The sequence below is a fragment of the Malaclemys terrapin genome, chromosome 6 (genome assembly GCF_027887155.1).
Source record: "Malaclemys terrapin pileata isolate rMalTer1 chromosome 6, rMalTer1.hap1, whole genome shotgun sequence".
Lineage (NCBI taxonomy): Eukaryota > Metazoa > Chordata > Testudines > Emydidae > Malaclemys > Malaclemys terrapin.
The window spans coordinates 90,884,171-90,896,841 of record NC_071510.1 but is presented as its reverse complement, the minus strand read 5'-3'; the positions used below and the strand labels follow the sequence as shown (position 1 = coordinate 90,896,841).

The 12,671-nt window shown below is 47.2% G+C and overlaps 1 protein-coding gene across 1 annotated transcript in view; it reads left to right on the top strand.

Moving 5' to 3' along the window:
* Positions 1 to 8,481: 8,481 nt before the first annotated feature.
* SERINC5 (serine incorporator 5) overlaps positions 8,482 to 12,671 on the top strand; it is a 79,003-nt gene continuing 74,813 nt past the window's right edge. Inside the window, exon 1 of the mRNA XM_054031623.1 lies at positions 8,482 to 8,734. Coding sequence (XP_053887598.1) covers positions 8,708 to 8,734 — 27 coding nt within the window. The 5' untranslated portion in view covers positions 8,482 to 8,707. The remainder of the gene's footprint in view (positions 8,735 to 12,671) is intronic.

Below are 12,671 nucleotides of genomic sequence, written 5' to 3'. Positions count from 1 at the left end.
AGCTCTCCTGGAGGTACTCCAAAAGCCTTGCCACAAGGTTTCTGGGCAGTGCAGCCTTATTCCGTCCTCCATGGTAGGACACTTGACCACGCCACGCTTGCAGCAAGTAATCTGGTATCATTGCATTACAAAGCCTGGCAGCGTATGGTTCCGGTGTTTGCTGGCATTCAAGCAACATCCGTTCTTTATCTCGCTGTGTAATCCTCAGGAGAGTGATATCGCTCATGGTAACCTGGTTGAAATATGGGAATTTAATTAAGGGGACAGAGGTGGCCGTTCCTACTGGGCTGTTTGCCTGTGGCTGAAAAGAAATCCTTCCCTGCAGTTAGCCAAGCGCGGGGGAGAGGGGGAGGAAATAGGCCCTGAGCTTTTCGCATTTGGCTAGCAGGGATCTTCCCTGTTACCAGCCACGCGGTGGGAGGAGGGGTACAGCGATCATCCCAGATAATTCATGGCGGGAGGGAGGGGTGGGGGGGTTAGTTTGGTTTCTGCAGGGATCTTCCCTGATACCAGCCACGCGATGGGGGGGAGGGATAAAGCGATCATCCCAGAGAATTGGATGGGGGGGCGGGTTAGTTTGTTTGCTGCTGCTGAAGGTTAACAGGAAAACCGCAGCAGTCAACGGGCTTTGCTTGGTATGTGGGAAAGGAGGGCGCAGAAGCCAAAAGACAATGGCTTATCATGGCCGCATGCAAGCTGAATTCTGTTGCCCAGACCTGCGTCTGTGATCTCTAACACCAAAGCCACAGGCACTCAATATTAAGATGGAAAACGCGACCTTGTACTGAAATCACATGTGCTATGTAATGTGAATAGTGTTGTTCACCATGAAAGAGTATAAGCATTGTTCTGTAAAATGTATCATTTAAAAAACTTCTCTCCTTTTTTTCAACCCTCCCTCCAGCAGCTGCAAATTTTTCAAGCCTCCCTCCTCCATCCCGAAGGCTATCTCAGATAAGGTGGTGGAGGAAGAGGACGTGAGACGAGATGTTCACGGAAATAATGGAAAGCACCCGAAATGAAAGAGCTCATTTGAATGAGTGGAAGGACATGGTATCTAAATTTAGGAAAGATGTCAGTGAACGTGAGGTCATGAGGGACGCTCAAGATGAGAGGTGGCAGGCTGCAACGCTGGGGCTGCTGCGTGAGCAAACAGACATGCTCCGGCGTCTGGTGGAGTTTCAGGAACGGCAGCAGGATAACAGACTGCTGCTGCAGCCGCTGTATAACCTCCCTCCCCCCTCACCATGTTCCATATCCTCCTCCCCAGACGTGTAAGAACACGGGGGGGGGGGGAGGCTCCGTGCACCCTCCCACTCCACCCCAGTGGACAGCCCAACCAAAAGGCTGTCATTATATTGAATTTTTTCACTGGCCTTTTACTTCCCTCCTATCCTCCTCCCAAACCTCACCCAGATTACCTTGTCGGTTCTCTCCCTATGTTTATAATCAATTAATAAAGAATACATGATTTTTAAACGATAGTGACTTTATTTCCTTTGAAAGCAAGCTGGGGGAAGGGGGAGGGTGGGTTCCTTACAGAGAATGAGTCAATAAAGGGGGGCGGGTTTTCATGAAGGAGAAACAAACAGAAATTTCACACAGTAGCCTGGCCAGTCATGAAACTGGTTTTCAAAGCTTCTCTGATGCGCCGCGCTTCCTGGTGTGCTCTTCTAATCGTCCTGGTGTCTGGCTGTGTGTAATCAGCAGCCAGGCGACTTGCCTCAGCCTCCCACCCCGCCATAAAGGTCTCCCCCTTACTTTCACAGAGATTGTGGAGCACACAGCAAGCAGAAATAACAATGGGGATACTGGTATGGCTGAGGTCTGAGCGAGTCAATAACGATCGCCAGCGACCTTTTAAACGGCCAAATGCACATTCTACCACCATTCTGCACTTGCTCAGCCTGTAGTTGAACAGCTCCTGACTCCGTCCAGGCTGCCTGTGTATGGCTTCATGAGCCATGGCATTAAGGGGTAGGCTGGGTCCCCAAGAATAACTATTGGCATTTCAACATCCCCAACGGTCATTTTCTGGTCCGGGAAGTAAGTCCCTTGCTGCAGCCGTTTAAACAGATTAGTGTTCCTGAAGACGCGAGCGTCATGAACCCTTCCCGGCCAGCCCACGTTGATGTTGGTGAAACGTCCCTTGTGATCCACAAGTGCTTGCAGCACCATTGAAAAGTACCCCTTGCGGTTTATGTACTGGGTACCCTGGTGCTCCGGTGCCAAGATAGGGATATGGGTTCCATCTATCGCCCCACCACAGTTAGGGAATCCCATTGCAGCAAAGCCATCCACTATGACCTGCACATTTCCCAGAGTCACTACCTTTCGTAGTAGCACCTCAGTGATTGCTTTGGCTACTTGCATCACAGCAGCCCCCACAGTAGATTTGCCCAGTCCAAATTGATTCCCGACTGACCAGTAGCTGTCTGGCGTTGCAAGCTTCCACAGGGCTATCACCACTCGCTTCTCAACTGTGAGGGCTGCTCTCATCTTGGTATTCTGGCACTTCAGGGCAGGAGAAAGCAAGTCACAAAGTTCCAAGAAGTGCCCTTACGCATGCGAAAGTTTTGCAGTCACTGGGAATCGTCCCACACCTGCAACACTATGCGGTCCCACCAGTCTGTGCTTGTTTCCCGGGCCCAGAATCGGCGTTCAACGGCTATAACCTGCCCCATTAACATCATGATTTCCAAAGCACCCGGTCCCGCGGTTTGATAGAATTCCATGTCCATATCCTCATCACTCTCGCCGCCGCGCTGCCGTAGCCTACTCCTCGCCGCCTGGTTTTGCAGGTTCTGGTTCAGCATAAACTGCACGATAACGCGCGAGGTGTTTACAACGTTCATGACTGCTGTCTTGAGCTGAGCGGGCTCCATGCTTGCCGTAGTATGGCGTCTGCACTATTCACCCAGGAAAAAGGTGTGAAACGGTTGTCTGCCGTTGCTTCCCGGGAGAGGGGGGAGGATATACCCAGAACCACCCGTGACAATGTTTTTGGCCCCATCAGACATTGGGATCTCAACCCAGAATTCCAATGGGTGGAGGAGACTGCGGGAACTAAGGGATAGCTATGGGATAGCTACCCACAGTGCAGTGCTCCAGAAATCGACGCTAGCCCCGGTACATGGACGCACACCACCGAATTAATGTGCTTAGTGTGGCCGCATACATTCGACTTTATACAATCTGTTTCCAAAATTCGAATTATATAAATTTGGATTAATCCCGCAGTGTAGACATACCCTTTGTCATAATAGCAAGGATTTATAAACTCAGGGGTCGTACCCTGTAACTAGAGAATTGCTAATATAGTTCCTATTTTTAAGAAAGGGAAAAAAAGTGATTCAGGAAACTACAGGCCTGTTAGTTTGGCCTCAATTATATGCAAGATCTTGGAACACATTTTGAAAGAGAAAGTAGTTAAGGCCACAGAGGTGAATGGTAATTGGGATAAAATACAACATGATTTTACAAAAGGCAGATCATGCCAGATCAACCTGACCTCCTCCTTTGAGAAGATAACTGATTTTTTTAGACAAAAGAATGCAGAAGATCAAATCTACCTGGATTTCAGTAAGGCATCTTATGACGTTGTGCAGTCTATATGGTTTTATAAAAACATGATAATAAGTGAATATAATGTAACTGGGATAGTTTTAGAAAAATATGGTAAAAAGTGAATATAACGTAACTGGGATATGCTTCATGCAAAAGGTCTCTTGTAAGGTATCATTACAAAGCTTATAATCTACTGAGTGTGATCATCCAATTTGTATAAATGTACCACTCTTGTATCTAAAACTAGAAATATAAAATATAACTCTGAGGGCCTATTGTAATTATGTAAAGTGTGGGCCATTAATGATGGTTTGGAATCTTGATGACTCCCATTGTCTGCAGATGGCTGTGTTTACCGGTGAGTCTTCCTGTATATGTGTGTGCTGGCAAGTGAGTAACGAAGTCTTGCAATGACATGTAATCATGTCACCTGAACTGGAATCCATCTTTAACCTGGTGCTTTTCCAGTGGGGGAGGGGGGTGGAAACCCAGAGGGACAAAGGGTTCCCGCCTTATGCAAAAGATATATAAAGGGGTGGGAGAGGAGCCAGAGGAGAGGAGCCATCATGAAGAATCCCCTAGCTATCACCTGAGCTGGAACAAGAGCTGTACCAGGGGAAAGAATTGTGCCCAGGCCTGGAAGGTGTTCAGTCTGAGAAAAACTTACTGAAACACCTCTGAGGGTGAGATTATCTGTATTTAGTATGATTAGACATAGATTTGCGCATTTTATTTTATTTTGCTTGGTGACTTACTTCGTTCTGTCTGTTACTACTTGGAACCACTTAAATCCTACTGTCTGTATTTAATAAAATCACTTTTTATTTAGTAACTTACTCAGAGTACGTATTAATACCTGGGGGAGCAAACAACTGTGCATATCTCTCTATCAGTGTTATAGAGGGCGAACAATTTATGAGTTTGCTCTGCATAAGCTTTATGCAGGGTAAAACGGATTTATCTGGGTTTAGACCCCATTGGGAGTTGGGCATCTGAGTGCTAAAGACAAGCACACTTCTGGGAGCTGTTTTCAGGTAAACTTGCAGCTTTGGGGCAAGTGATTCAGACCCTGGGTCTGTGTTGGAGCCAGACGGGAGTGTCTGGCTCAGCAAGACAGGGTGCTGGAGTCCTGAGCTGGCAGGGAAAACAGGAACAGGGGTAGGCTTGGTACATTGGGTGGCAGCTCCCAAGGAGGTTTCTGTGATCCAACCCGTCACACATCTGATACAGTTCCACATGGGAAATTATTAGTTAAATTGGAGAAGATAGGGATTAATATAAGAATTGAAAGGTGGATAAGGAACTGGTTAAAGGGGAGACTACAATGGGTCATACTGAAAGGTGAATTGTCAGGCTGAAGGGAAATTACTAGTGGAGTTCCTCAGGGATCAGTTTTAGGACCAATCTTATTTAACATTTCTATTACTGAACTTGTTGGATTAAAGTAATAATTAATACATTTATGATATGGGAAAACATAAGAAAGGATGGCTCAGAACAGACCCCGGATTTGGCCTGACCATTAGAAAAAAATATGCCTCTCAAGCACGCTGAGTCTCTTATAATTGAAATATGCCTGTCAGTTTACAGGGTCTGCGTTAATTGTAGAAGCACATCCTGAGACAAAAAGTCTGTTCTAAAGTGATAAGGTTACAGCTGTTTTCCTGTACTCAGGAACAAGATTTGTTACCCCTGCCCCCACATTCTTGCACTTTTATCTTGCTTGTTTCCTTTTTCATGTGTAATAAGTGGTATGAATAGGTCTATTGAAGTCTGTCATGCCCCAATCATTTTAGAATGGTTATGTTAAAGAATGAATAGGTAATAAAATGTAGAGGTGATAGAATATATGTTAAGTGAAATAGAGTGTGATTGCAGTTGTGATTGAATGGGTAATAAAAGGTTGAGGCCCCAGCCTTGGGATATCTAGGACCGTCTGGCCGAAGAACGCGCTGGACGAGATAACCGGATAACCCTGAGGGTACACGCAGTCTTGCTGGACTCCTGGGGAAAAAGGAAGCCATGCTTTATCTGCCATTGACTTGGAACACTGCTTACTGTTCCATTACAGACTTCTGTCAATGACAGTATCTTTCCAGGCATGCCAAGTTGTCTCATTGGATCCCACACATTTGCTCAATGCACTGAATCAAAGGCCTGACAGAAGTCTATAAAAAGTATTGTGCATGGCATATTAAATTCAGCCATCTTCTCAAAAAGCTGTCATACTACTGCAGTGTCATCTACATTTAGCTTGTGCTTCATCTTCTTTGTTTGCAATAGCAAAGAAAAACAATGCTTCACATGCCTTTTATTTATGGGAATGTGAGAAATCCATGACTGCTACCTACTACTTCAGATCTCAGTTTGCTACCCACATTGGCGAATGAAAAATTAACAGCAACAATAAGGCTAGAGCTCAGAGCCTGCTCTTCTAGAACCGAAGACTTCCATCATCTGAGTTTAAAAAGGTTCTTTTCCTTTAGCTGTGAGCAATTTAACAACCTATGGGACACAGCTGAGCTGTTCAGATTTTGTCCAGTAGAGGTCAGTTCATCACAATGCAAATTTATATTTGCAGACTTTCAAGAAGAGATCATGCAGATAGATGCGTGGCCTTTTTAAAAAATTATGTTTACAAACTTTTCACATTGAATCCATTGTAGTCTAAATAGTAAAAATAAGGATTTTTTAAAATGCCTATTAGTGAACCGGAGACAAGGTGGGTGAGGTACTATCTTTTATTGGCCTAACTTCAATTACAGTCTCTGTCACATGGTTCTGAGCTCACTCTAATCTGATCCAAGTATTATAATTCCAGTGATTTGAATGAAGTCACTCCTTATATGCACTAGTTTAAGTGAGATCAAGATCTAGGCCTACTGTGTAACTCTACTGTATTTACTGTGCAAGACAAGAGCACTGAAGTCTATGGGTTTTGTTGAAGAATAATCATTACACATAAGCAGCTGGTAGGAATGATGGTTTTAAGGGTCAGACACTAGACTGGCACTCAGAAGATATGATTCTATTCTGAGTCCTGCTACAGATTTTGAGTATGATCTTGGACATATCAATTTAGGCACAGCCCTGTGTGAGGGATAGAGTGTAGATGCGCAGCTCCAGGAGCAACTGCGAGAAATAGTTTGTTTTAGGACACATAATTCCTTCCTTGCTCTGAAGTACTCTGCCACCTTTCCTGACCTGTTGCAGTTTACACCCCTCTATCCTTCTCTGGAGCTGCTGGCTGGGGCACTGGGGACAGAGCCAAGATCCTGCTTTTTCCTCATCTGCCAAAATCAGGCATGTAGCTGCTGGTTACCCACCCAAGTCAGCAAGAGCAATCTAGGAAGTCCACTCAGCATGTGCCCCTGAGTGGGGCTGGGTCATACTCTTCTGTACCTCAGTTTCCCCATATGGAAAAATAGGGATAACAATACTCCTCTGCCTCACAGAAGAAATGTGGGGATAAATTGATGTTTGTGAAGCCTCAGGTCCTACAGGGACGTGCACCGTAGAAAATAACTAACTAGCTAATTTTAAAAACACAATAATGTGGTGATTCTTAATTGCTCATCAGCCATCTGCTCATTATAACGAAGGCTCCTGTTTACACTCTGGAGTAGAAGATGTTGAAATAAAGCATCCTGAAAGGCAATGGAAAGCAATAAGGATTTCTTTTTTTTTATTTGCAGCAGGGATGAAACAGCTGAGTTGACTTTAGGGAAGATTTGTTGTGGAGAAAAATCCCTCCCAGTGGCCATGTGTTCTGCAGGTCTGTGTTTCATCATTTGGAGTTTTACAAACTCACACCCAAGATTATTGACTCTAAAAACACCGCAATATAGGAAAATACTGTACAAATTCTTTCCCTTAAATGGCCTGTAATGTTATGACCAGAAATAAATATACTTTCATGGGGCAGGAGGAGTGAGGGATGACTGAGTATGTGTGTGTGTTTAGCATCACATAGGTAGCTGTTTTATCAGGGCTGTAACCTGTGCGGGGCAGCAACCCATGGCACAATGCCACAGAGGTGGAAAAATGGGCCAGAAACAGAGGCAATACCTAAAGACCTTCATGGTGGGGCTTGGTAGGGCCAGTCTGATGCAGTGGGACTGGGGAGGGAGGGGGAGCACTACCTCCACCCCAACTCACCTCAGCAGACCACCCAGCCTGTCTGGTTTTGGGTGGGGGTGCAACCAAAAATCTGGTGGGGGGGGCACATGACACCTCTGGGTGGAAAAATGACCCAAAAAAATGTTAGGGGGCACAAAGATGCTTGCTCTCCCCAGGTGCTAAAATGCCTAGTTACAGCTCTGTGTTTTATTCTCATAAAGTGAGAAGAACTGTGTTCTGCTGGTTTGGCCCCCAGAGACGCACTAAGATCTACATGACAGGGACAATAGCGGTTTAGGTACAGCGCTTTAGCCCACCTAGACAAGGGACTAGAATCAGCTATTTTGAACCCTGATCGTTTGTTTTAGCCACTCACTCATTCTCCTCTGAGCTACTGGACTCTTGGGGTCGATGCTGCATGACCGCATTTCTCTTCCTCAGTTTCCCCCACAGCAGAATGGGGATGAGAGGCCCCTCTCCCGTTCCCAGGGCTGTGGGGTCGATGCTGAGCTGGACAGCCCCGCTTTTGCACAAGCGCATCATCAGCCCTTCCCGTGGGGCGCTCAGCCCAGGGAGACTTGGGCGCTTCCACACCCCCAGCAGGCCGGCAGCGCCTGCGGAGCAGGGTTGACACGAGCTGGGAAAGGATTCGGAGCGCACCCAAAGGCGAGGGGGCAGCGCCGGCCCGGCTTGGGAATGGCGTGGGGGGCTGGAGAGGCGCTGCGGCGGAAAGCCAATGAGAGCCGCGCAGCCGCCTGACGACAGCGGAAGCTCTGCCGAGGGGCCGGGCTAAAGCCCTGTCCCGGCTGCCTGGAGCGAGCTGGGCGATAGCGACGCTGGGGACGCTTGTGTCCGACCTAAGGCACGGGGAGACCGAGCGCTACCTCCTGGGCTGGCCGCTCCCGCAGGGGGTGGCTACCGCTGAGCCTCGCCCGGGCCGTGTGAGGCGGCGCCCCCTGCTCGCTGGCTGCGGACGCTGCTGGGAGCTGAGCCGAGCCGAGCCCCGCCGCCTGGAGCGGGGATGTCCGCGCCGTGCTGCGCGGGCCAGGTGAGCGCTGGCGGGGCGAGTCCGCTCCCCGGGGTGTCTGGGCGGGCAGCGAGGGGAGTCCTGTGGGGGCGGCTCCGCGTGGCTGTGGCTCGGGGTCGCTGCCCCCTTGGGGTTGCCTGTGTCGGGCGGGCAGCGCTCGCTCGTTCTCGGCCCCGCTCCCGGGTGCGGGGGGTCGGGGCCGGGTGACCCCGCGGTCGGAGGGAATCAGCCCGGAGTTCCGCCTGGCGTCAAACGAAATCAGAACCTCTTCTCCCCCCCGCCCCAGCTCCTAGGGCAGCAGGGGCGGCCCCGCCCGGCTGGCGACTCACAAGGAAGCGGGACTGACCTGGGCTTGCAGGGTGGGCAGAACCGGGGCTAGGTATAAGCAGACTAAGCAATTGCTTAAGGCCCTGAGCAGCCCAAGGGGGGGGGGGGGGCATTCGCTTTTTATTATAGGACAGTGCCTGTTTCCGTGTGTGTGTGGGGGATATTCTTTCTTAGGGTCTCCAGGCTAGCATTGGGCGGGGGGTTGTTGCTGAGGGGGTCCTGGCAATGCTGGGGGGCTCTGCCCAGCTGAGACTCCGACTAGGAGCCTGGGGCGGGCTCTAAGGGTCGGGGCGGGCTCTAAGGGTCTGGCCGGGGGAGGCAAACTTGCACCGGAGTACCTACGTTGGTGCAGATCTCCAGGGGTAACCTCCAAGGGAGCGCTGGTGCAGAACGGGGCGTACAGGTGCTACTCTGTGGGGGCCTCAGTACTTTGCCTCAACGGAAGGAACTGTGTTGTTCCTTGTTGATGTTGTTACTCTGGTTCAAGTTTCCCTAGCGTGCACACACCCTGGTGACGCTTGCACCTTAACTCTAGTAAGGCTGCGGCACAGTGGTGCCTAAATGACCAAGCAAGAGGGGAGATGTATGCATAGGCCAGATTCTGATCGGTTACACAGGTGTAAATCAGGAGTAATTCCTAGATTTAGGGGGAGGAGTTCTACAATTATGCCACAGTGACTGAAACCAGAATACAGCCCAAAGTAAGTGAAGTGGACCAGCTAAGCTATGTCTTCACAGCCCCAAAGATGGGAAAAATCCACACCTCTGAGAGATGTAGCTATACTGACCTAGCCTCCTGAGTAGACAATTAAATTAAATTAATGGAGATATCCCATCTCCTAGAACTGGAAGGGACCTTGAAAGGTCATTGAGTCCAGCCCCCTGCCTTCACTAGCAGGACCAAATACTGATTTTGCCCCAGATCCCTAAGTGGCCCCCTCAAGGATTGAACTCACAACCCTGGGTTTAGCAGGCCAATACTCAAACCACTGAGCTATCCCTCCCCCCATGCTATGGTCACTCGAGGGGACATAGGTAGTGGACATAGTGAAGCGCTACAGCGGGCAGCTGCACCTTTTAAGTGTAGACCTGCCCAAAGGCACCTGTGTATTTTACTGCAAGGTCAGCACTATGCTCTGCATGTGGTGCCTTGTCTCCTCTAGGATTTTACAGCACAATAGCTAACTAAATGAGCACTAACTAACCAGTAGTAAAACCACACCTTTTTTAACCATGAAAACAAAGCCTCGGTCAAATCTACAGTGGGCTTGGAAAACAAGGAGGGAAGTTTTAGCTGGACACTGAAATAAATAAGTCAGTGAAGTTGTTTGTGGAAGGGGGTGACTTTGTTCAAATCACAACAGAAGTTGGTCCAATAAAAGACACTACCTACCAGCAGATGCTCAAGTAGGGAGAGCATGGACTCTCCTTTAAGAGGCCCTAGAGGAGGAATCTGCAATAAAATAGCCACTTGCACCTGTTTGCTGAGTATTGGGCAGTCAGGACAGTGGAATGAGATAAAATGAGCTGTTTCTGAAACCCAGACTGGAAAGCATTTGCTGCTCTCTAAACCCAGACTGAGTGCTGAGACCAGTGCTTTTCTGCAGGGGAAGCCTGGGGCCTTGGGGGAAGCCAGCTTGCGGCAGCACCCCAGGGCAAGGTAACAATTGAGAGAGATCCAGCGTGGGGTGCGCAGTTGGTGTCTTGCCCTATTTACTGTAGAATGCACCTTTGTGTGATCACTCTGTATGCTTGAATTACAAATACACTGTCTGATGGTGTTAATCTGGCTTGCTAAGAAACTCCAATTTTAAAAAATTGGTTAAAAAGCCAAAATACTAACATGTATGTAATATGTGCATGTGAATGGACAGCCTCTCAAGTTTCTTATTGTGGCTTTTATGCCATTAGGGGAGGAGTTTGGAAACTCTCTTCCTCCCAGGCCTCTGCCCCTCCTCAGTCAGTTCTGCTTTCAGAGAATGAAATGAGATAGTTGTGGAAAATTTTCCTTCACACTGGAGACATAGAGAAATCCCCATGAAAAGTAAAATGTACTATCATTCAACACTTTCAGTCTGAGCAGTGCTGTTGTTCTGCTGTTCTACTTGCTATAAAATATGAAGGGACAAACTGATTCTCAAGGGAGATGTCTTTTGGTGTGTTAAACAATTTTTAAAATAACTTTCAGTACCTCTTTGACCTTATTAGAAAATAATATACAAAACGTAGTACCGTCGTGGTGGCTTTTGCTTTTAACTTAAGATGATTTTAAATTGGATTTCTTCACTCCTTTTAGTGCAGTTGGAAAATCTTGCGTTTATGAATTGTTAGCTATCAACATACGTTCTCAGCATTTGTTCTCTGAAATTTCTGCTCTTCGATATGCATTTCTCCTGATAGGACAAGTTATCTTGTTCAGTTTTAAAATTCCTTATTAGCATAGTTGTAAAATGTGCATGGATGTATGTTTTAATAGGGGTGTCTCTGTTTATATAGTACTGTGTAAAACTGTCCCCATATTCAGGATTTTTAATAATATGCCTTTTTTCCATGGGTGCAGATGACGGGGGTCCCTGGCTAAACGTCAGCTATGTAATTGCATTCTGCCTTCCTAAAACTTTTAGAGTCATTGCAATCAGAGATAATAGCATCACCTTCTTTATCTGTTGAGTGCACAACATTTATATTGATGGAATGTTATGGCTTAGAACTTAAACACAAGAAGCTGTAGCTAGGAGTAATGGGATGTAAATTCAGAAATGGAAAACTTGGACTGAACATCAGGAAAAGCTATAGCCTGTGGAGTAATCTCCCAAGAGAAGTAGCGGAAGCAGCATCGCTTGGCACACTTAAAAGTAGACTGAGTAGTGAGTGTAAAATAGCAAATACTGCTCTGACAGGGAGATAGGCAAACATGGTGCAAATTGGCCTTTTTAAACTCTAGAATCTATGCTGCATTCTAAAAATAAACAGACATGCAATGGTGTGTCCCCCTCACTTTGTTTGTTGTGGGTCAAAGGGCTTGTCTATGTTAGGGATTGACCAGTGTAAAGTTGGGGTTGCACCAGTTGTGACTTTACCGAGTTTGAAGCTGAAGTAAGCCACACTGGTTCAGTGCATTTACTCTGGGATTTTGTATCAGTGTAGCTATACCTGTGCAAAAATCTGTAATGTGCACAAGCTCCAACAGGCAAAGTGTGTGTCTTATGAGAACACAGTGGATTTGTTGGGAAGGGATCAGATACACTCCTAGAATCCTGAAAGTAACCTTTCATTATGGGACAGTATTTAAGGTAGGACATTTTTTTTAGGCCAGCCATGTTTATGTCCCTTAAATACTGATTGGCAAGAATGTTGTTGCATTGAGGAACTCCTTAGTCCCTTGTATTTCTCTCCTTTCCCTTACAGTTCCTGTCTTCTCAAGGCACTCGTATATTATGTACCTGCACTGAGTCTCTCTTCCCCACACCCCATTGCCAGAGGCACCATAATAGGATCAAGGTTTTAAAACAGTGTAGCATCTCTCATTTTGTAGAGCATGCAAAGTCTCCTGTTTTGGTGCTTACAAGGTTGGCCTGTATGACTCCAGTCAGCTCTCCATAGTCTTAAAAACAAAAACTGATCCAATAGT